This window comes from Indicator indicator, chromosome 23 (assembly GCF_027791375.1).
Source record: "Indicator indicator isolate 239-I01 chromosome 23, UM_Iind_1.1, whole genome shotgun sequence".
In the NCBI taxonomy this organism is placed as follows: Eukaryota; Metazoa; Chordata; class Aves; order Piciformes; family Indicatoridae; genus Indicator; species Indicator indicator.
Genome location: NC_072032.1, coordinates 5109449 through 5133090, shown reverse-complemented (window position 1 = coordinate 5133090; position 23642 = coordinate 5109449). Strand labels below are relative to the sequence as shown.

At 45.8% G+C, this 23642-nt stretch overlaps 1 protein-coding gene across 1 annotated transcript in view; it reads left to right on the top strand.

Moving 5' to 3' along the window:
• Nucleotides 1-9600: 9600 nt before the first annotated feature.
• ABLIM2 (actin binding LIM protein family member 2) overlaps nucleotides 9601-23642 on the top strand; it is a 92706-nt gene continuing 78664 nt past the window's right edge. Inside the window, exons 1-2 of the mRNA XM_054391421.1 lie at nucleotides 9601-9616; nucleotides 16483-16626. Coding sequence (XP_054247396.1) covers nucleotides 9601-9616; nucleotides 16483-16626 — 160 coding nt within the window. The remainder of the gene's footprint in view (nucleotides 9617-16482; nucleotides 16627-23642) is intronic.

Genomic DNA, 23642 nt, shown 5'->3' with positions numbered 1-23642 from the left:
TGGGGTTGTGTGGCTATAACACATTCTCCTCTCAATGTGGTTGTGGTAGTTTCAGGCTGTGTCTTGAAAATTTTCCATAGATCTTGAACAGAAAGTAGTAGAATGTAGATAAGTCACCATTGGGTGTAAAAAGGAAAATAATAACTTCTAAACAATCCCATTGGAAGGATATCTGCCATAAAAGTTACTTTGGTAAACTAACTCTCTCTTCTTTGGCTTCCTCTGCTCTGGCTGGTGCTTCTGTTGGGTTTTGGTGACCTTGGCTGCATTGCTTTGTTGTGGCTAAGTACTAACAAACAGTTCTCTGCTCTTTTCTCTCCTCTATCACGTACAGGGGGGTAAGGAAGCTATTATTAGCCCCATGGTTTGCCTGGGGGTTGGGGGTGTTTTGTACTGTTTATCAATTGTAAATACCTGTCAATATTGTATATTTGGTACATATTTACTGCTTTTCATTGTAGATTGTATAGTTTTGCTTGGAAATACAGCTTTCATTTGCTTCCACCTGAGCTGGCCTGGCAATTTTACATTGGGGGGGGATTTTCAACCCACCACAATGGTGTTGAAAGATAATTGATTGCAGAAATTGTGTAGCCTAAATGTGGAAAAAAAGGGAAGCAGGATGCTGGTGGGGATGAAGAACAGTTAGATTCGTATGGGTGTGACTGCAGCTGAGAAGAAATTCTCATGCTGTGACAACCTCATCAAAGTTAACTCATTTGCACCTGTGTGAGGCAGTGAGACTTCAGCACCAGCACTTCAGTCACATCACTTTTTTATTTATGTGCATTTGCAGCAACTGTATGAATAAATCAGCAAAATTAAGGCCAAATTAGAGCAAACAGAGCCAGGAGTTTAGTTTTGTAGTTCAGAGAAATTATTTAAATCGTTTTTGTTTGCTGTAGAATATGACTTAAAAAAGAAACAACCTTTGGAAAGGTCTTTAAGTAGACTGTTTGCAATCCTTTTAGAAACACCATTTCATATAGCAGCAGTGGAAAGCTGGTAAATTTTAATGGAATTAATGATTTAATTAATGATTCATTGTGGCTTGGCTAGCAAAATGAACTACTGTTTTCTACATCACTTTATCTTGCCTTCGCTTTTTGGTGTTGCTATATCAAGCAGGCACTGTTATTGTTATTCTGTTTGTTCCAGGGAGTGGAAAGAGAAATGAGCCATGGAAATTCCTTCTAAAATGTTCTTCCACAGTTCCAAACATTTGCTCTTTTCTGAGCCAGGGAATGTGCTTGTTCCCCTGCTCCATTCGTGACACAGGCGGAGCAAACAGCAGGGTGAAGAGTGATGCCGAGCAGGGGTGCAGCCCAGAAATAATCCCCAAATGCCAGCTTTTGATCTGGGGTTGTGGCTCTCTCTCTACCTCCCTGCCCTAAAGATGAGGGCACTGGCAGGAACGTGGCTGGAGTAACTGGTGAAGGTACTCAAAGTGATATCAGGCAGCCAGGAAGCTACAGAGCAGTAACAGATACAAAGAGCAGTGATTTATTATTTTTTTTTTCCAGTTGATTCTTAAAATTTTGCAGCTGATTTTGCTGGAAGTTAGCAATGAGGAATATCAGCAAATTCAGAGATATGAGGAATATCAGTTAATCCAGAGATACTGCAAGAAAAAAAGAATATCTTTCTGCTTTTATTCAAGGGAGCTCAGAGACATCATTTCAGCTCAGATGTTAGCAATGAGAAAACATAACCTGAGGCAAAGGGAGGAAAGGCTGAACTGTCTGGCAGGCAGATCTCATTGCTGAGATCTAAACTTGGCTGAATTCAATAAAAAAAAATATTATTGCAAGTCTTCCACCCAGATCAAGACTAATTTCACTGGTCAGCTTCACTGGGAAGAGGGTGCAGTCCAACAGCATCACACTTCCAGAGATGACTCTGGAAGTTTTTTTTTCTCTCTTGTTCAGCACTCCACATTGCTGACAAATTCCTCAGTGATCACCCACCAAAAGGAAGGCATTGAAGCAGGCTTTGGATCCAACCTGCTGCTTTGCAGCTACATCCCTTGGTAGAGAATGGGATTTGGAACATAGGCAGAATAATGTTTTTTGGCATGGTCTCTCTGGGCTAAATGCAAGGATTGAAGTTCTAGGGGTTGAGTGCCTGTGCATGGGATGTGGAGAGCTGAAGGTGAGGAAATGTCTGAAATCCCCTATGTCCTCTGGGCCAGGTTTCTCATTCAGAGCTTTATGCTTGGCATTCAGGCTGGATCCTGGCCCTGATTTCAGCATCTCTCTCCTTGCCTTTGTAACCCTGAGCAGAGCTGTCTGTGCAAAGGCTGGGGTTAGACACTGTAACAGTGTGAGAGCTGAAATCCCCCTCCCACACTGACAATACCCAGGCTAGCTCAGTCTGGAAGCAAATGAAGCTGTATTTTACAGGCAAAACTACAATCTATGATGAAATGCAATGAATCTGTACAAATAGACACTATTCATAACATTTGCAAATAGGTACAATCAACAGAGAAACACAACCAAGCCCCCTTTGGCCCTTCCCCAAAAGAGAGGGGTCCCTGCTTCTTTTCCTCCCCCCTCCCAAAGCAGGCAAAAGGGAAGAAAGCCAAGAAGCAGAGAGAGGTTTGTTAGACTTAGCTTGTCAAGGTCAGTACGTGTGTTGTCTTCAGCCAGGAAAGAAGAAGCAGGCAGACAGAAGCCAAGCAAGCTGAGACTGAGAGACTTTGTTTTGAGTAGTGATTCTTAAACATTTCTCTCTCCCCAATGGAAGTGTTTAGAATAATCATTGTTTTGCTCTCTTACACCCAATAGTGATTTATTTACATTCTTTCACTTTCTCTGCTCCATCTTTGTGAAGAAAAATTAAAAAGTCTTAAAACCATCACAGCCACACAGCTGCTGGAGCCCTGGAGTGCGTGGAATTTGCAGCTGTGATCCCTGCTGGATCTATCAGGGTGAAACTCACCTTGACACCTTTCCTGCTTGCCCTGATCTGGAGGCTGCAGCCAGTTTATTGTGAGGAGTGGTTTCAATGTTTGGGCCACTCAAGCTTGTCCTGGTAGTGCCATGCAGCAGAGAGGCTGAGCTGCACAGCCTTGCAGCAGGGCAGCTTGGGCTTAGCAGGGCAAGGGGCTCTCCAGGTTTCCTCCAACAGAAGTGCCAAGGCTCCAGGAAGGTCTCTAGTGTCAAATGCAAGGTGCTCAGGTCTGGTGAGTGCTGCGAGGTGAGGCACTCACTGAGTACCCCCACACAAGGGATGCAGACAAGCACACACAGCTGCTCCACCATCCACTGCCTATGGAAAAGGGGGGAAAGGCCAAAGGCACTTTGTAGCAGTCCTCCATGGACAGCTGGCAAGTGGGAAGTGAAAAATCAGCTTGCTTTGCCTTTGGACATGCCAAGGAGCAGGGGGTTTGCAGCTTTGGACTTAATTCATGTGCTTTGCAGGCATAGGAGGCTTATCTTAGACCCGGTCCCAGGCCTCTTCACTCTCCAACTCTTCTGTTTTGGGGAGTTAATTTCTGTGCATTCACTGCTTTTTGCTTTTTCCTTACGAGTTTGTGAACATTCGTTTGCTCTTTGCTTGTTGTTTATATGACACCTCAGAAGTGAAATTTCTGGATTCTAATTAAAACACATGAGATGCTGAATCCATTTTTTTCCCCCCTAAACAGGCAACCAACCCACATTATCATTTGATAATTTGGTGTGGTAGGTAGCTGGTGATTGCAGAATTATGGCAATAGCTCTGTGACTGTTCAGAAGAGAGCAAAGCAATGAAGATCCTTTCAGGCTGTCTAATTGCTTAGTTAATACCTCAGTTTATGCTCTATTTAAGCACTCAGAATTTCCCTTGATTAAAAATCCAGACAATTTTGCTGGTAATTTTGCATGTAGAAATGATAAATTAGCATCTAGTGATCTCTTTCTCTCTTTGTGTGCTGTGCAGCATCAGCCCACAGAGAAAAATCCTTTCAAACCTGCTCTGTGCATTAATTTACTCCCAGAAGAAATGATCCTGGTGTTTCTGCAGTGCCTGACATCTTTCTTGCACCATTCATGATCCTCTAAAAATCACATTTGTATTGTAGCTTAATTCCTCCCATACTAAAGGATACAAATGAGCTTTTATAACCTTCATGCCTACTAAGTGCAATTTTTGGCCGCACCACCTGACGTTGCCTCCTCCTGCTTCTTTGGTTTCCCTCCCATTGACTGCTGGGCTGGGATTCTAGTTTTTATCTCTGCAGTTCCTCTTACAGTGCTGTTCCTCTTGCTTTCCCTTGATACAATACATCCCATTATCCCATTCACTTTCCCAGCTCACCACCAGGTATTCAGCAGAAGGTTTAAGTTTCCCTCCGGCGCTCTCAAGTCCTTTCTCCAATTAGTCCCTTACCTTTTAGAAACTAATATCTTTTCTTAATTGCTTGCCTTACCCATATTACACAGCAGGTTTTTTCTCCACTAAATGGTAGCCTATGACCTCTGTTGAAGCAGCCCTTTTCTCATCTGATGGCTACTCCATTTGCCTCTAAGGTCAACAGCTTCCCTGCATGGCAGGGTGACCTCTGAAGGCGTATGAGCTGGGGTAGCATTGCTGAGGTTCTCATTGTCCCTTCACTGCTAACCAGACCTAATCCCTTCACTCTCTGACCTGTGCCACTTAGCAAACTGCTTTCTGGATCATAGAATCAGCCAGGTTGGAAGAGACCTCCAAGATCATCCAGTCCAACCCATCACCCAGCTAAGCAATCAACTAGACCATGGCACTAAGTGCCTGGTTCAGTCTTCTCTTGAACGTCTCCAGTAATGTGCTAGTTCTGTGTCACCTCATTATGAGTCAGGCTTGGATTCTTTTCTATCCTATAAGAATGTTCCTGCACCCTCTTAATGGTTTGATATGTGACTTTTTCTTGTTATAGAATCTCTGCTAAAGGTTTTGCAGGCTTTGTCTGAGTTCTACTCATGATTTCATGTGCACAGTTGAATGAAGAATACTAGACAGTGCTTTGATTCTAGTTGAAGGAGTAAAAGGGGATAGTGCACCCTTTAGTCTGGGTCTAGGTTTCCTGTAGAGAGATCTCCCTTTGAAGAAAGGACCTGGAAGAGGGAGAAGTTCTGGTTCTGTTCATCTGACTTGCTGGCCAGTAGACAAGGACTGTCATCAGGAATTTCAGGGCTGAAGGAAGGTCTTTATTCTCAAGAGGTGACAGGGAGCTGTGAAGGATTCATGACCCAGTTACCTCTGGAGCAAGCACAGCTGCCTGCTCTCTGCCATGCAGAGCTCAGAACAGATTCCCAGCCTGATCTCACATTCTCACCTTTCCTGCTTCATGACTATGCAGCATTGTTGGTGTCTTATCCTTCAGTGCCATGCCCTACTGGAACCCACCAAGCTTTATTTTTCTGTGCCTTGCTGGTGTCTGCCTTTCAGCTCAAGATGACTATGGACACAGCTCATAGGTGATGAGAAGTTTCTGACACGTGGACTTGAGGATGGAGGTGTTTCAGGAGTGCCCAGTGATGGGCACAAACTTGACCATGGGAAGTTTCATCTAAACCCAAGGAGGACTTCTTTGCTTTGAGGGTGATGGAGCACTGGAACAGATTGTTTATGAACCCTGCATTGAGACTGGACTCTGTAGTCTCCAGTTGCTGCTGACCAGCCTTATATGCAGGTGGCTAGAAACTCAGTGAGTGACTAAAAGTCCAGGGACACAGAACCATAAAATCATAGAAGATACTGAGTTGCAAGGGGACCCTTGAGGATCATTGAGTCCAACTTCTGAATCCACACAGGCAACCTAAAATGAAAGCAGAGAAGGGCAACAAAGCTGGTTGAGGGGTCTGGAGCACAAGCCCTATGAGGAGAGGCTGAGAGAGATGGGGGATGGAGAAGAGGAGGCTCAGGGGAGACCTTATTGCTCTCTACAGCTACCTGAAGGGAGGTTGTAGCCAGGTGGGGGTTGGGCTCTTCTCCCAGGCAACCAGTGACAGGACAAGAGAACACAGTCTCAAGCTTGGCAAGGGGAAGTTTAGCCTGATCTTAGAAAGTTGTTCACAGAAAGAGAGATTGGCCACTGGGATGGGCTGCCCAGGGAGGTGGTGGAGTCATCATCCCTGGAGGTGTTTAAGAAAAGCCTGGATGGGGCACTTAGTGCCATGGTCTGGTTGATGAGTTAGGGTTGGGTGATTGATCTTGGAGGTCTCTTCCAACCTGGTTGATTCTGTGAAACCAATATGCAGATTCCAAGCAGCATGAGCCCTGCTGTATGCAAGCAGGTACAGAGTATATTGTGGAGTCCCTGAATCTCAGGTGTGGTTTCAGCTCTGTTTTTTTTATCTCTTTTTATCTCTATCTTCTTGATAGGAAAGCACTGCATATTTTATAATGAAGAAAAACATCTGTGTGCTTCCTTGCCTACCAACATCTCTAAAGACAGGCTATGGAGCAACTCAAATGAATCTGATGAGGTGCTGTATCATGGGAGAAAGGATCAGGATTAGACCATATGCCATTGCCTTCAGTTACTATTGACATTAACTTTTAGTGGGAAGAGAGAAGCAAGTACAGGACAAAAAAACCCCAAAACATGAGTTAATTAGGAACAGACCAGAAATCTTTTTAAAATGCCATTTACAACCAAGGGTACCATGGGCTGTGAAGCATTTGCAGCCAGCTAATCCATTTCAGCGTGGCCTACATTCATTGCTAAGCTGTCTGGCTGCTGTCTGCAAAGACATCAGTGAAGGCATTGACCTGGGTGATAAAAACCTGAAACAGAGGATGGAAAAGGGAAGTTGTGGTAGTTTCAGGCTATGCCTATAAAAAATTTCCACAGATCTTGAACAGAAAGTGGTAGAATGTAAATAAATCATTATTGGGTGGAAAATAATGATAAGTTCTGAACAATCCCATGGGATGGATATCTTCCATAAAATTTAGATCTGTAAACTTTCTTTCTGGCTTCCTCGCTCTGGGAGACACTAACTTGCTTCTGCTTGGCTTTGCTGACCTTGGCTGTGTTCTTCGTTTTGGCTGAGTATCCTAAATAACAGTTCTCTGCTCTTTCTCTTGTCCTTTTGTGTCCAGGGAGGCAAGGAGGGGAGTAGGGAAGGAGAAGCTATTAGCTCCCCTGGTTTTGTGCTGTTTATAAATTGCAGATACCTGTAAATATGTGTAAATATTGTATATTTTGTACATCCTCATTGCATTTCAGTTCTAGATTGTAGTTTTGCTTGTAAATACAGCTTCCTTTGCTTCTAACCTGAGCTGGTCTGGCAATTTAACGCTGGGGAGAATTTTCTATCCACCACATCAGCGCTGTGGCTACCAGAGCTTCCTTCGAAGCTGTGAGAGGAGCCAAGTGCGTCATCCTTTTCAATAACATGGGCACTGTACTGCTGTGACCTTCCAAAATGGGACTTACAGGTGCTTGGCTGCTGCTGATGTGAGAAACCAGGTTAAAGCCTTTCTGCTTTCTGGGTGCTTGGCAGCAGGCGGTGGCGGAGCTGTGTCGCCGTGCTGCCGTCACTGCTGTCTCTTGTCACGCTCCCTCGAGTCAGTCCATCATACTAATGAAGGGCAATAGTCTTGGACTGTGTACCCATGGAACCTGTGGGCAGTCCTGGAGTTCCACAGCAGCACCATCCAATCCCTCTGAGCTTTCTGGGCATGATTTTTTTTTTTCCTGTGCTGTAGCTAAGCCATGAGACTGCAGGGGAGGCACAGGAGTTGCACCCTGGAATTGTAAATACAAATTAGTGTACATTTTGATCACTTCATGTCAAAATGTGGCTGTGAAAAGGAGACAGCCTGGTGAGCAGAGGGAAAGGCTGTGCAAGAGTGAAAGGGCTTTCACTTTTCCTGCCTGTTAATTGATGTTCCTTCAGCACATTGCTGCTTAGCCAAGTGCCTTCTGCCTTCCTGCCAAGCTGAAGTCGCTGCTGGGAAAAAGTAAGTAGGGCAGATCCCGGAGAGCTCAGCCAGGGAGGCTGATGGTGATCCAGAAGAGTGCAGGGATAGGTTTGGCCTCACACAGACATCACAACAGCATTAAACAAAATAAAATATTCCATTGGGTTTAATGCCAGAAGTCCTCTGCTGCAAGGCAGTGCATGTGTAAGAATTAAATGGAATCACTCAGAGTTCTGATTCAATGTGCAGAACCTTGGGATCTTCAGATCTACTCTCTGGGTCTCAGGCTGTGTCATCCAGGGGCAATTGGAAATTATGGACCACATAGAATGGTAGGGGTTGGAAGGGATTTCCAGAGCACATTATCTGACTCTAATTCTACCAAAGCTGATGCTCAACCATGTCCCTCAGCACCGCATCTCTGCCTCTTAGAAACACCTCCAGGGATGGGGATTCCATCCACACAATAGTTTGTTCTTTGATGGAGACTGGAAGGTTTTGACCTTTCTGTGAGGTGGTTTGTCATTGACTGGTGAGGTTAATGGAGACTCACCCTTCAGGAGACAGATTGGATCAGCTCAGTAGATTGTAGTGTCATTCAGTGCAAACCATGCTTCAGCCTGCACAGTGGAGTGAACTTGTGTGCTTTGTGCGTGGTGCTACACAAACAGTGTTGCTTTCACAGCCCTCCCTCAGCAGCTTCAGAAGCTGTGGAGAGCTGTTTTCACATTTACACCCTGAGCAGTTCCTGTTTGCTGAAGGAGAGGAAGAGCTGGGGTTTTGTTGCTTTGTAACCAAGTAGGCAACGAGCGAGTAAAGGATGGGGAGCTTTGGAGAGAGGAGAGTATTTTGGCTTCTGTGGAGCTTGCAGGGAAAAAAAACCTCATTTGTGCTGTGAAAAAGGGAGGTGCAAACTATTCCTGTCACAGCACTTTACTCCATGCTTAGCCAGTTTGTTCTCCAAGCCAGCAGTCCCCTTTCCAAAGCACAAGCCACATTATTAGCTTCATACGGATTTAGTCCACAGCAAGTAAGAGCTTCCAATTTTAATCCTCATGGAGTATTCGCATGATAAGTGGGCAAGCAAGTATTGCTTTAAATAGCTCAACACATCACTGTTATTCCAGTCCAACTCCACAGGAGCAATCAGGAGAGAGATTTTTGGCCACCAGATATCTTGCTGACCACCTTCAGGAGAGAGACAAGCTTGCAGCATCTCCCCCAGCATCAGTGCTGTGCCCTCCTGCACCAGGGGAAGGGACCGCCTGAACTGAGCTGGATGCCTCAAGGAGGCTTTTCAGCTACCTCAGCCTCTCTTTGTAACTTGTGGCCAGGCAGTTTGCAGGTTTTCCTCCTTTAAGCCTTCCCCCACCCCCACCCTGCGGTAGCTATGGCAGGTGGCATCTCTTGATGCAAACATGTCCTGTGCCCAGTCCCTCCCAGGCCCCTGCCAAGGGTGGCCTAGCCCATGGAGAAGACAATCTTCAGGCTTCTGCAGGATGCTATTTTTACATGGTGGCAGCAGCGAGGTGTTGGCTGCTCTCCAGGCTGTGCGTGGGTGCTGCAGGAGTCATCTGACCCCTGGGCACGTTGGTGCTGGGGTGACCGCAGGCTGCTGCAGCTCCGCCACAGAGCCTCAGCCACCGGCCAGCCACGCTGCGGCTGCTGGCACTGCCTCTCTCCAAGGGAATTAACGTGGGAATGCCGGAAGATACAGGTACAGTGAGGTGACTCCAAGTTGTGGAGAGCCTGAAATGACTTCTTTTTATCAGCCAGAGCTGATCCTGCCGTGGGAATGATTATCCTGTGTGATGTGGAAAGGCTGCAGAGTGCAGGAAGGTGGTGAAACAGTGGCTTTGAAATCATGCTTCCTATTGTTTTAATTACATGAGTGATGGCTGGGAAATGACAATGATGCTGGCACTTTTTTGACAGCTCAGTTTGACAGCTTCCCTGGTTTTAGTTCATTTCAGTTGATGATAGTTTGTATTGGCTTGTAATGGCAAAACCACCAATTGCTTGGTGCAGATATTTTGAGTGCTGTTCCTAGATCCTTTCTCGGTGTGATCTTGTTAAACTCACACAAAAAATAGCTTTTACAGTGCTGCAGTTCCTAAAAGTCAGCAGAGATTTTTTTTTTCTTTTTTTTACTGCCTGCCTTTGGATTTGGTAAATATTTTCTTCTAATAATGAGGGCAGGAGGTTAGCTCCTGCTGGGCTGGTTTATGTGATCTGAATTTTGCACTGAGCATATGGTAAGGTTTGGAGCTGATGAGCGCTGAGTGCTTGAGCTGTGCTGCATCTCATATGCATGTGGTTGTAATCATGATCTGCTGGATACCACCTCTCCTTCACCTCTGATCCCATAAACTCTGTAATTAGCAAGGAAAAGAGAGGTTTCTTCAGCTGTGCTGCCTGCTGTCCTGGATCAGCTACAGGTTTTTGTTTTGATTACAATCCATAGGTAGTGCTGGGAAAGGCATACAATCCTTCCTCCAGTGCCAGTGGAAGGGCACTGTAAAAGCAGCTGTTTGTAAGCAGCACAAGCAGGAGGGCATCTTAGAAAAGAACACAGCTCCTGAACCATGTTCTGTTTGAGTTTTGGACCATGTGAATGAATTCAGTTACACAGAGACCAACTGATATAAAGTTATACTGAATTTGCTGAATTGCCTGTCTTGTGGTGTAGGAGCTAGAGAGGCACTAATTGTGCTTTGCTGTAGGAGCCACAGCAGAGGGCTTGGAAAGAGCAGTAGAGCATTTCTGCAGCTGGACCCAGCTGATGCAGAGAAGCCCAGCTGGGAAAGTGAGTTCTTGTGCACTGCTGTGGGGACAGTTCATCCCTGGGCAGCTGGAGGGCTTAAGGGGTGGCACAATATGGGCATTCAAAGCAAAACTTGGTTAGCTTCCCCTTTATCCTTGGCACCTTCTCCTTTGTTGTGAGATGCATGGAAGAAAAAGGTGTTGGGGTGTGATGACAAGGCTGGGAACTGCTTTTAACATAAGCTGCTGATTGTGAAATATGGCAAACCAGGTTACCATGAGGTACCTCACAAGCTGTTGCACAACATCTAACGCCTCTGCTGCTCTGGCAGGTTTGGTGCCTGTCCATTTGGGCACATGTGCTCCCTCCTACCCTGCTGCCTGGACCACCAGGGTGCATGGCCAGGCAGGGCTAGGGATGGGGAGCTGATTTTTTTTTCTTTTTTTTTTTTTTCCCCTTCTGCTGAGCATGATTTGGAAGGCTGAATGGGGAAAGCTCATGGAGTCCCCTTTTTAACTATTGCTTTTTTTTTCATTCTTTCTGTGCAAGGACCATCAAGGTCTCAGGTCTCCACAAGGCTCCATACTGAATCTCCAGTTCTTATGAAAAACCAAAGGCAACCTCCTTTTCTAAAGCAATTCCCTGAACAGGAGAGAGATCACCACACTACTGTGTTTTATTACCCTGACCCCCACACCAGCACTCTGGAAGCACTCCCAGTCACTCTATTTTACACAGACAGAAGGCAGGGAGGGAGCAGGGGCCACCTTTGTGCATCAACCAAGAAATAATGCTTCACCAGATATTTAGAGGCACTTAAATGCTTGTTTTTTTAGCTTTCAACTGGCTGTTTTGAAATCCAGCCCTGAATGTTTCGACTGAAGCGACACAAGAAAGGTTTGGCAAAAACAAGCAGCTTGAGCTCCCGTCTCTAATTCTGGTTGGGTGCTGCTGCACTCATCTGCTTCTCCTTTAATCCTGCTCAGAGAAAATTGCAAATTTAATTCCCCTCTGGGATGCTGTGAGCCACACCCTCCCCAAATCACTTGATAGCAGCATTTCATCAATCAACATTTCTGCCTTGTTCCTCAAAGGCTTAGTGAGCAAAGGGCATTTGGGTCTCGTGCTGGTGTATTTTGTTCTGCAGTAACCACCTCTAGCTATGGAGATGAAAGGTTTCAGCAGCAGCACAGAGAGAGTTTTCTGCTAATTCTTTCATGCAGAAAAATCACTGCTAGCAGAGCTGTGCAGTTTGGGTTCAGAGTTGGAATGTGGCCTTTGCCTTTGGGAGTTAAAAAAAAAAAGGCATGTTATTATGAACTTAGCAGCTGATATTGCTAATTGTAGATACTGATTGTAGGTCATAGAATTGTTTGGTTAGAAAAGCACTCTAAGATCATTGAGTCCAACCATCAACCCAGCACCATCATGGCCATTAAACCACAGTGCCATGCTCATATGTTTCTTTAACACCTCTAGGGATGATGACTCCACCACCTCCCTCGGCAGCCTGTTCCAATCCCTGACCACTCTTGCAGCAAAGAATATTTCCTAATGTCCAACTTAAACCTCCCCTGGCACAATTTCACGCTGTTTCCTCTGGTTCTATCACCTGATCCTAGGGATATTGATGTTCCTGTAGATGTTAATGTCTAAGTTCTTTTTCTTCCTCAAACAAATTTGTCTCCATATCATGAAGTGAATGTAATGGGTCATGAAGAAGGAATGTTCTGGTGAATTTATAGAGGAGCCAGTAGTGCTGACTGTTGCTGAAGAAAATGGATGTAGCTTTTCTGCTGATGGAGGGCTGCTTTTGGAGGCAAATGAAATTACATTTGTATAAGCCTGAAAGGGAAGGCTTGCACTTTTTCAACTCATCCTCCGGAGTGGGATGAAAAAAACCAAACCAGCCCACAAAAAGAACAGGAGAGGTGACCATTCCCCCAAGCCTTTTGGGTTTGCCTTTGGGCTCTGGTTCAGCACTCTCCATCCACGATAGTGCTCAGTAATGGCTTCTGTGGGTCCTTAGTGCTGAGTTAAACCAAAACACCCCAAAGTGGAAAAAGCCTCAGGCATGTGAGCTCTGCAGTTTCTGACCATATGTCTCTTCACCATGTCTGTGATCTACCTTAATGATTTGTCTTATTTGGCTGTCGCAGAGCCTGATGGCAAAAGGGTTTGTCATCCTCTGTGTAGACTGATCCCAGACAGGATCTTTTGCCAAGGGTTTGATTTCCCCCAGCAGTTTGCTCACAGCAGAGGGAAGGTGACATTTTCCATCCCAGACTCTGGAGTACAGCATGACCAGGTTCTCACTAATCTTCTCCCTTCTGCCACTGCCATCAGCTTGTCTTGTGCTGCTTCCAAAACACTCCTGTCTCAGCCAAATCCTGTCCTCATCCTAGTCCCCACTGCTGTTAAATCCTATTGAGGCTAGCAAGGCTTTAGGAGCTGTGCTTACACAAAGGGAGGGGTTTGGATCACAAATTGGGATTTTGGTGGATTCAGTGGATGTTGATCCACTTCTGCCAGACTTTCAGCCTTTGCTCCCAGTGCTTCCAAATCCAAGGTGCTATGGTTTTTAGCACTGAGAAACAACATGTTGTATCCTATCCTATTCTTCAGTTTCCAACAATTTTCACAATTAAAAAAAAAAAAAAAGGCAGCAACAATTGCAAATTGCACTAATTGCAGATTCATCTCCCAGGTGCAAGAAAAAAAACAGGAAAAGGAAGTTTTCCCTGGAAATGTGACAGCATTTTTACTTTAGGGAAAGGGGCTCTGTCTGGCATGGAGGGCTGCCCTTGAGGCTCTCAGGACATCTGAGTCCCACCAGCACATGCTCTGGCTGTGCCTGACACTTCTTGACCAGCCCTGCCTGGGGGACACTCTGTGGCATGAGATCAGGGCTGTGTGTGTGTCACCACACCAGCCAGGCACTAACAGCTCTGGAAAGATGCTGTTCCAAAAGCCTCAGCCATGGGAAGAGTTGAGTGTGGCAGTGTTTAATCAATCTAAGCCCGAATTTTATCTTTCAAATAGAACTTTTTTTAGGCCGAAGTGTTCTGGGTGTAGTCAGCTCTTTCTAAGTCAAGTCTTGCCTGAATTAAATCCTCCAAATTTGATTATTGTTAATAGTTCTGGAGAGGACAAACCCTCTTTTCCCTTAGTAACAAACACTGAGCAGCTACTTGATGAAGTGGCTGAGGAAAATGCTCTGCTTCAGGTTCATACAGGGTTGATTCTCTTTGAGGGTGGGTAGTTTGTTTTGGGCAGGTTACAGTACAGAGAAGTTCTCGTGTCAAAAGTTAAGTGTTGCAAAGTTCAGAGTTTCCTGCGTTTTCTTTTGAGGATTAAGTCAGCTCCTCATGGGAGCTTGACCCATGCACACTATTTACTCTCTGTAAATTTGGGCATCTGCCTTTCTACAAACTTCGAACTGCCTGTGGTGCTGTGTTGTTTTTGTTGGAGATGTCCTTAATTATAACCAGGGCTTCAGGAATAGCTCCAGAGCTCATGTTGCCTTCAACAGGACTTTTTGGACAATCCCAGGATGTATAGTGTCAGCAGACAAGGCAGAATGCTAATGGGTGGTGAATAATTAATGCCATGGGCAGCTCTATCCCATGTATCTCCTTGGCAAAAAAGGAGCAGACACCTTGCATGCAGGAGTAGAGGGTACCAGTTTGGGCCAGACTTGCAGAAACTCCTCTAGAAGACCAGGAGTTTCTGAGCCCTAGAAGCAGAGGCTCAGCATCTCACTGAAATGCTTGCTCCCTTAAGTCAGGGGATGTGGAAAAGTCTTCTAAGTACCACCACAAGGTTCTGGTGAGGGGGAAGGGATTGGAATAGTTGAGGAAGAGCAGCCAGGTCAGAAACGAGAGAACAGGAAGTGGATGACACATGTTACCCTGTGCTCAAATTGACAGTGCCATCACAGAATGGTAGGGGTTGGAAAGGACCTTGGAGACCATCCAGTCTGACCCCCCTGCTAGTGCAGGGTCACCCAGAATAAATCACCCAGGAACACATCCAGGCAGGTTTTGAATGCCTGCAGAGATTGAGACTCCACAACCATTCTGGGCAGCCTGTTCTTGAGCTCTGCCACCCTCCAAGTAGAGAAGTTTTTCTGCGTGTTTATGTGGAACCTCCTGTATTCCAGTTTGTGTTCTCTACCCCTTGTCCTGTCCCTGGGCACCATTAAGAAATCTGGCTCCATCTGCCTGACACCCATTAACTGTTGACCAGCATTGGTGAGATCCCTTCTAAGTCTGCTCCTCTCCAGGCTAACCAGCCCCAGTTCTCTCAGCCTCTCCTCACAAGGTGGATGCTGCAATCCCCTCAGCATCTTAGTGGCTCTGCACTGAACTCTCTCTCCAGTAGTTCCTTGTCCTTCCTGAACTGAGGAGCTCACTGCCTCTCTGTACCATCCCTGACATGCTGTATTTTCCAGCCTTGGAAATAAGCACAGCACATCACAGAAGAATGTTCATTCAATTTGTCCTTTACTTAACACCAGGACAAGTGCTCACTGTGTTTTCCTGTTATTAGTTCTTCACACAAGGAGAAGGCCAAGCCTGTTGTGTTATAGTAGAGTCCCTTTACCATTAACTGCCTTGATGTTTGCTCCCCAGACACCTAAGTGCTCTGTAATAAAAAAATTGATGCAAGCACTGCAGCAGAACTGCAAGAATAAGGTCACACCTCACCTGTTCCACAGCACACAGTGGGGTGCCAGCTGGTGGCACCAACCCAATAAATGCAATTTCTGATTTACATCACAAGATGGCAGCAAGTTTTTAATTCCCTTAATATTTGACTTCCTTAGATAATCCTGATCTCTGGAAATCCTGGGATTTGTGCTTGCCTTTGCTTGGTGATCAGAAGGGACGTGGTGTGTACAGAGCTGTCAAGGTTTTGGGGACTGTGAGCTCACAACATCTACAGAAGTGTGTTTCTATCTTAACATCAGTTCAAAAAGCTCTCACCTCGAGCCTTAAAGATCAGTAGCTTGCAGGGTTATAGTCACTAAATCCCATTAAAGGTATTTTGGATAAAACCAAGAGGTTTAATCTATAGTCTTTGACTTCTTGAGGAGAAAATGTGACAAAGCATTTTGTGGCAGCCAGACACAGGCTCTCAGGACTTGCTGATGTGGGTCCTTTCCTCTCTCAGCAATCCTGAATTATGATTGAAATGCTGTAGATGTGCACTTCCAAAGCTATGAAATTAGAAGCTTGGCTCAGCTCCTGTAGCTAATCTTTTGTCCTGTGCTGGCCAACACCAGAAGTTCCAACAGTTTTATCTGCTTGACCTGTTTTCTCCCAGGTGATAATTGTCTGTATGAGGACAGACTGAGAGAGTTGGGGCTGTTCAGTCTGGAGAAGAGAAGGCTCTGAGGAGACCTCATTGTGGCCTTCCAGTATCTGAAGGGGGCTACAAGAAAGCTGGGGAGGGACTTTTTGGGATATCAGGTAGTGATAGGACTGGGGGGAATGGAACAAAGCTGGAAGTGGGGAGATTCAGACTGGATGTGAGGAAGAAGTTCTTCACCATGAGAGTGGTGAGAGCCTGGAATGGGTTGTCCAGGGAGGTGGTTGAAGCCTCATCCCTGGAGGTTTTTAAGGCCAGGCTGGATGAGGCTCTGGCCAGCCTGATGTAGTGTGAGGTGTCCCTGCCCATGGCAGGGGGGGTTGGAACTGGATGATCCTTGAGGTCCCTTCCACCCCTGACTGATTCTATGATTGTTTCGAGGTGTTACAGAAGATTCATCTGATGGCTGTTTTCTGATGCTCTCCTTTTTTTCTGTTCTCTTGCAGTTTCACAATCACAGGCTGTGCACAGCCAGCTGGAGAAGCCATCAAGCACTGCAATTCTCTGCCATAACTGTGGGAACCCATGCAAAGGAGAAGTTTTGAGAGTTCAGAACAAATACTTCCATATTAAGTGCTTTGTTTGCAAAGGTAAGTGTTTGTGGCAGCTGCTCCTGAGGAGCCATGAGCTTCATGGTCCTGCAAACCCCCCAGGCGTGTTTTACAACCCACTCCATGCCTGAAAGGATTTGCTGTAAGCTTTATGGCTACTTACTGTAAGATTGTAAACACCATAAATCCTCCAAGTGGAGTGTGTTTGGAGTGGGTATAAACCTGTGGAGCATATACTACGGAGCTGGGGCCTGAGGAGGGCCAGCTTGGGAGAAGTGCAGTGGAACACACACAAGGTTAGGAGAGAATTAACATTCACAAAGGAATTCAGAGGTTATTCCTCTCTCAGCTTTCTAGAGCATGCCCTGGGCTGGGCCATGGCCATGGCTGTTCAGACTGTTGTGTGTTGGAGTGTGATACTTGAATCCCAGGTGACTCTGTGCTCTTCCATTCTGGGGGGGAACTGCTCTGTTTGCTCCAGGTTGGTGTCTGGTGATCCACTATTGACACATTGGCCTTGGTTCCTGTGGTTGTGAATTCTCTCCTTGTTTCTTGCTGCTGAAATGTATTAAAGGAGAATGGCAAAAGGTGATAAAATATTGATGACTCTGACTATCAGATTGAAAACAACTGTGTTGTCTAGTTCATTCTGAGGCATCTGTCAGGTCAGGACTGCTTCTCACACAGAGTGTGGTGTTAGGCAAAAACTTGATTACAGCAGTGTAATTTAGTGATCCAGTGGAGGCACAGAAGGATGCAGAACTGTAGACAGGAGAGATGTAAGTGCTGTGATTATATCATCCTAGGGAGCCTCTTTTTAATCTTCCATAAAGACAGAAATCACCTTGTTTCAGGAGTGTTTGTCAAGTGTGGGTTTTTTCTGTAGTGTCCTGGCATTTCCAAAGTAGCATTAATCTATGTCCAGTAGAGTATCCAGGAAATCCTGGGATTGGGACTCAAAGCCCAGTGTTTCTAGGGTGTCTGGGTAATGTCATTCCTATCTATAGCTTCGTATAGCAGCAGAAAGTGCATTTTAGTATTTTACAGTCACTCTAGCAGAGCAAATACTGGAGAGCCTGTAGCGCATTCACAGATCTACTTGCATGCAGAATTCCTGCAGTAAAATGGGAAAATCTATGCAAACCTGCAAAAAGCTATTCTTTGTAGGAGACTGCTCATGTCAGAAGACCCCTAACTCACAGCTTTGTCCTTTACTGATTTTTGGCCTTGATGAAATGAAGTAAGCTTGCAGCCCAAGCCACAGATCTAAACTCCTGACCACTGTGCTATGGCAGCTTCACTATGTACCCCTAATGAGAATTCCCTGGACTGCTGCCTAGCTGTGGATGCAGCACATGCTGTCTTCCATGCTACCATGGCTTGTTTTGCCTCAGGGACTACATTCAAATATTTTTTTTAGTTTTTTAGATGACCTCTAAGCCTGCACTCAGTCCTGTGCCAGGCAGCACAACGTGCATTAGAACATAGCACATCTTTAGTGTGGCTGAAGAGCTGCCTGGCAGAAAGGGACCTGGGGGTTCTAATTGACAGGCAACTGAATATGAGCCAGCAGTGTGCCCAGGTGGCCAAGAAAGCCGATGGCATCCTGGCTTGTATCAGAGATGCTGTGTCCAGCAGGTGTAGGGAGGGGATTGTCCCCTTGTACTGAGCTCTGGTGAGGCCACACCTTGGGTGTTGTGTCCAGTTTTGGGCACCTCAGTACAGGAGAGATGTGGAGGTGCTGCAGCCACGGCAGAGGAGGGCAACAAAGCTGTGAAGGGCCTGGAGAATAAATCTGGTGAGGAGCAACTGAGGGATCTGGGGGTGGTTAGTTTGGAAAAGAGGAGACTGAGGGGAGACCTCATTGCTGTCTACAACTACTTGAAGGAGGTTGTGGAGAGGCTGGTGCTGGTCTCTTCTCACAGATAATCAGTAATAGAACAAGAGGGAATGGCCTCAAGCTGCAGCTGGGTAGGTGTAGGCTGGGCATTAGGAAAAAAAAAATTCAGAGCGAGTGGTCAGGGACTGGAATGTGCTGCCCAGGGAGGTGGTGGAGTCACCAACCCTGGAGGTATTTAGAGGTGGTTTGGATGTAGTGCTTGGGGATATGGTTTAGGGGGTGAACTATGGGGATATAGTTTAGGGGGTGAACTTTGAAGAGTAGGGTTCTGGGTTGGACTTGGTGATCCTGAGGGTCTTTTCCAACCTGGATGTTTCTGTGATTCAGCTTTGAGCTGGGCTCCTGGTCCTAAGAGCCAGCGTTTGAGACTGATTAACGGGAAGGACTAAGACAGAATATTAGGTGAAAAGGTTAAAAACACCAACTAGGTTGGAAATAGAAGTGATTTGTTAGATCAGATGCCTCTGCTAGGATATAAATATGCTGGAAGCTCCGCTGAGTAATCTGAGGGACTGGCGTTGGAGCACAGCCGCAGGGTCTCACGTTTCGCGGTGCGAGTCACTTACGAGAAGCTCACTAGTAAGGTTTCTGAGTCCCAATTTATGGCCAGGCAGTAGTGGCTGATGGCATCTGTGGTATCTTAGGCACTGGGGATGAGAGTGGAGGCTCTTGTTCATCAGGCACTCCCAGCAATGTTCCCATTGCTTCCTGAGTACCTCAGGAGTTCGCAGTCCCAGATCATATTAACTCTATACGGCTGGCAAAAGAGAGCCTTGCTAGGACAGTGTGGTAGGTTTGGGGCTTGCTCGTCAATGGCACATTAATTTCATATTTTATTTCACTGAAATAAAAAACCCTTAAATTAGTCATCATAATTAATAATGATAATAACCACCTTTGCCTGTGCTAAAGTCATCTAATGTTCTGCATTGTGGTTTGGGGGTTTTTAAACTTCAACGTTAAAAATAATTCATCGCTAACTTTCTAAAGGCAACTCAGTAATGAAAGCATGAAAACAATTTTGCTCAGTTAGTGTAAACTCTCACAGTCATTAAGTAATGATTAATTTGGTTTGGTTGGTTGGATCACATTCTTGCTGCAACCATACTTTGTATTCATAAAGAATTTTCTGCAGCCTCTCATGTTTTGGTCCTAACTGATCACATCAGCACCTTAGTGAAAGCTTTTGCTTCCTGGCATACATTTCAACATTTCATCCCTCTTTGTTGTCTCATTAATGGTATTTTTCTTTAGTCTTTTCATTGCCTTTCTTTTTTCCTTATTTACATCCTTTTAGTCAAGAGGCTGAGAAGTTACGCTAGAAGGCAAAATCATGGAGGGGTTTTTCAAAGCAGTAATTGCTGAGATTTCTGGAGGATGATCCAAACTGCAGATACAGCCATATGCAGGAGATGTTTGCATTCCAAGGGGCTGGTTCCTCACTGGGAAGAGAGGGATGCCAGGAAGAGGTGCTTAACCATACTGGGAATGCAGAGGTAGATTTAGGCAGACACCAGTGAATGGAGAGGAATACAACTCAGCATGGTCAAAATCAAAGTAGAACTGGGACAAAACTGAGTGGATTTAGAAAATCATGCCTGGCATCTATTAAAATTCTAGATGGTAATGAAAGCTTTACAGGCAGTAAAGATGTAATTCATATAAAGACCATCATTTCAGCCCACACTAGATAACATCCCACCTGTGAAGAGCCTGTAGTTCTTTTGAGTTGCTCAAGTTCTCTTCCTAGGGTAAAGCGTTTTTCCCCACTCAAGAAATGTCAGTGCAAAGATGCCTTTTGCCAGGGGGACTTTGTGTCTGTACCATGCTCTTTCACATGGGGACACAGCAGGGACACAGCCAGTGTGCTGGAGTAGCTGGTGGGTGTCTTCATGCACTGAGGTGGTGTGAACCCTGTGTGGAGACCCAGAGAGAGCTGTTGCCTAAAATCCATCACTGGCACAGTGGTGTTATTCCACCTCCCCCTTGCTGCAACTCATTAACACCAGACCATCTGTGCCTAGTCAGAGCAAGCACTTCATTTGCAAACCTGTAACTGACACCCAAGGCATCATTATGAAAAATCATCTGAAAAATATTGAGTGTTGTTGCTTTACAAGTTTTTTTTTTTTTCCTAGAAAAGAAAAGGAAGCTGATGTAATTAATTTGGCAAATGACAGCAGTATTTTATCATAAACACTTAAGATACTATTGGGTTGAAGGTGCTGTAAACCACATTCCTCTCTTTCTTAAATATCTATAGCATGCTCGTAAATTTTAAATAACCAACTTGATTGCTTAAAAGAAGACAGCAGTGTAAACCAGACAACTTTTCCAGTTTTCCTGGGGGTTCTTTCAGTAGCTTGGAACAGCCACCCACAGAGGATTTCAGAGAATCATTAAGGTTGGAAAAAAACCTCCAAGTCCAGTCTCCTGCCCCACACCTCCATCACCACTAGACCATGTCACCCTTAATGCTACAGGAGAGCTTTTGTAGGTACTGGGAAATTCCACTTTCCAGCAGGGAAGTGGAAAATGGAAATGCAGGAATTAATGGATGTGCATTATCCTGTAAATTATAGGAGTCAAGTTACACAGTGCACAGGAAACTCCCCAAACTCCCCCTCATGTTAATTAGTACACCTGAGTCATTAGTGCTCTGTCAGTCTGACAGAGCTTTCTGACTCTTTAAGGGTGCTCCTGCCTTGAAGTGTGTTCTCCACAGAGACATTATTATGGGTATGATGGGCAGTCTGGCTGGGAGCTTTGCGTGGGTGTCCTCTGCACTGTGTCCTTCATGGTTTTATCAATGCTGCACGTGCATGGTGCAGTGTGGTGAGAGGGATATGCTCTGTCCCCACAGTATTTTTTCCACTCCAGAATGCTGGTCTGGTTTTCCTCTGGCTGGCCTGCCTGCCTTCCTGCAGTTCCTGACTGGGAGCTGGGAAGGGGGCCAGAAGGTCTGCCCCAGATTTCCTGGGGCTGCATATTCCTATTTTTGTTTACCCAGGACTGTAACAAAGTGTGAGATATCCCAGGCCTTGAGATTGTAGCTGCCTGTCAGCTAGTACAACTGAAATGCTGTCAGTGACTGACAGGCTGGAGTATCCTTGGTTTCACAAACATCTGCTTGGGAAGACTCAGACATAATCAGTGCTGCCTGGGCAGTGAGTGCGTTGTGTACCATCCATGGTGCCTCCTGTCTTGCTGCTGCCTCACCTACAGACAGAAGTTTCAGGTGTAAATTGTCCAAGGCTCTGGGTGAGCTGATATCCAGCTGATATTCCTGTGCAGACTTTGCATGGTCAGCAAACTTCCAGCTGGGAAAGTTTCATGAAAAGCCTACTTGGGCTCACCTGCAGCAGAACAAATCACAGGAGGAGTATCACAGTGACAGTTAGCTTCTAGAAATGGGCTTAGACTGCTTCACATTAGTTGCAGGTCAGGCTGAGATGGAGTCAGTGGAAGTTTGCCAGATGGTTGCTTTTGCAGGCCAGGAGAAATGCTCCAGATTGAATCATGGGCTCTTGGAGATTGGGCTCCCAGCCTGCATCAGTGCTGCATGCAGACATGTAGTTTAGATGAGAAGTATGTCAATCTGTCCTTCTTGGGATCTTGAGTCAGCCACCAGCATCCATCTCAGAGATAGTGGAAAGTGCTAGAAATGGACATCAAGCTGCAGGGCTGAGGAAGACAACTTTTATTAGCTGTGAGAAAGATGAGATCTTATTTTCTCCCTAACAACATTCTCAGTCAGTCTTCGATTTTTGAGGTCTTTGCCTCTCTCTCCTGTGTTGGTTCATGCCTCGTTGCTTAGACTGGGCAATGGAGAAAAAATATAGAGTTTATACATACAGTTGCAGTTTGATAAGGAGAACCCTTGATTGTCTGGCAGGCTGAAAGCAGAACTGGGTCACAAGAAGACCAGGGCATTTTACTGTTAGCAACACAGCAAGTGTAGCATCCTCTGAGTCTCTCAGGACACAGCCCAAAAATGAATCTACATCCAGCAGGCTCATTTGGCAGGGAGGAAAATAGAGCTGCATTTGCTCTTGGTGCAGTGCAAATGGAACACTGATGACATACAACAGCAGGCTAGCAGCATGCTTAGAGTGCATTAATTAATTGCTATCGCTGCTATTGCTGCTATTTATTTTTACAGGCTGTAGGCAGTAAAGAATTATGGAGTTAGATTGACTGTGAAATCACACAGTGCAAACCAGAGTGCCCCAGATGCTGCTACAGACACTGGGCTGGGGGGAGAAGCAGCCTGTTTGTAAGCAATTAGAGGAACCCCTCAGAGCTATGAGAGGTATGTTGGTGGCAGGTGACTGGAAATCATCCTAATGAGTGGAATTACTGAGTTGTCAGAGCAGCCATCCTGAGGTACCCTCCTCAGAAACACTGTGGCTGTCTTCCACCCCAGGTCCCACAGCATGGCCAGTTACTGGCTTGCTGCCCAGTGCCACAAGAAGAGACAAACATTTATTAACTGCTTGAAAATTCCTCCTGCAGCCTGGTCCTGTTCAGGGTAGGGCATTGCCTTGGTGTGCAGGGTAACACCCAGGCAAGCAGCTGAGTTACCCAGGGTTAGTCTCTTCATTATCACAAGTGCTGTGCTGGCAGAGCCTTTCTTGTTTCACTGAGATGAACGCCAGCAATGGCTGGAAGCTGTTTCTGGGTTTTAAATAACTCTGCCTCCAGATGCTCCTTTCGGATGACAAGTGTTGGGTAGAAGTGGGTCTGTGACATAATTCTGATTTCCTGTCCTAGGAGAGAAAGATCTGGTGGTTGCCTTCAAACATACTCCATTTCTGGAGTCATTCCAAACCCACCTGGATGCCATCCTGTGCAACTTGCTCTGCATGAACCTGCTCTGGCAGGGGCATTGCACCAGAAGAACCCTGCCTGGATGCATTCCTTTGTGGGCTACCCTGGGTGATCCTGCTTTTGGCAGGGGAGTTGGACTTGATTTCTGGAGGTCCCTTATGACCTCTAACATTCTGTGGTTCTGATCTCCAGAGGACTCTTCCAACCTCTGCCATTCTGTGATCTTGTAAACTCATGGTAGTCTGCAGCAGTTGCCATGCACACCAGACCCTGTGTTTAGAGGGAGCAGTATTTCAGTTATGTCCTGGAGGAGTACCAGACAATT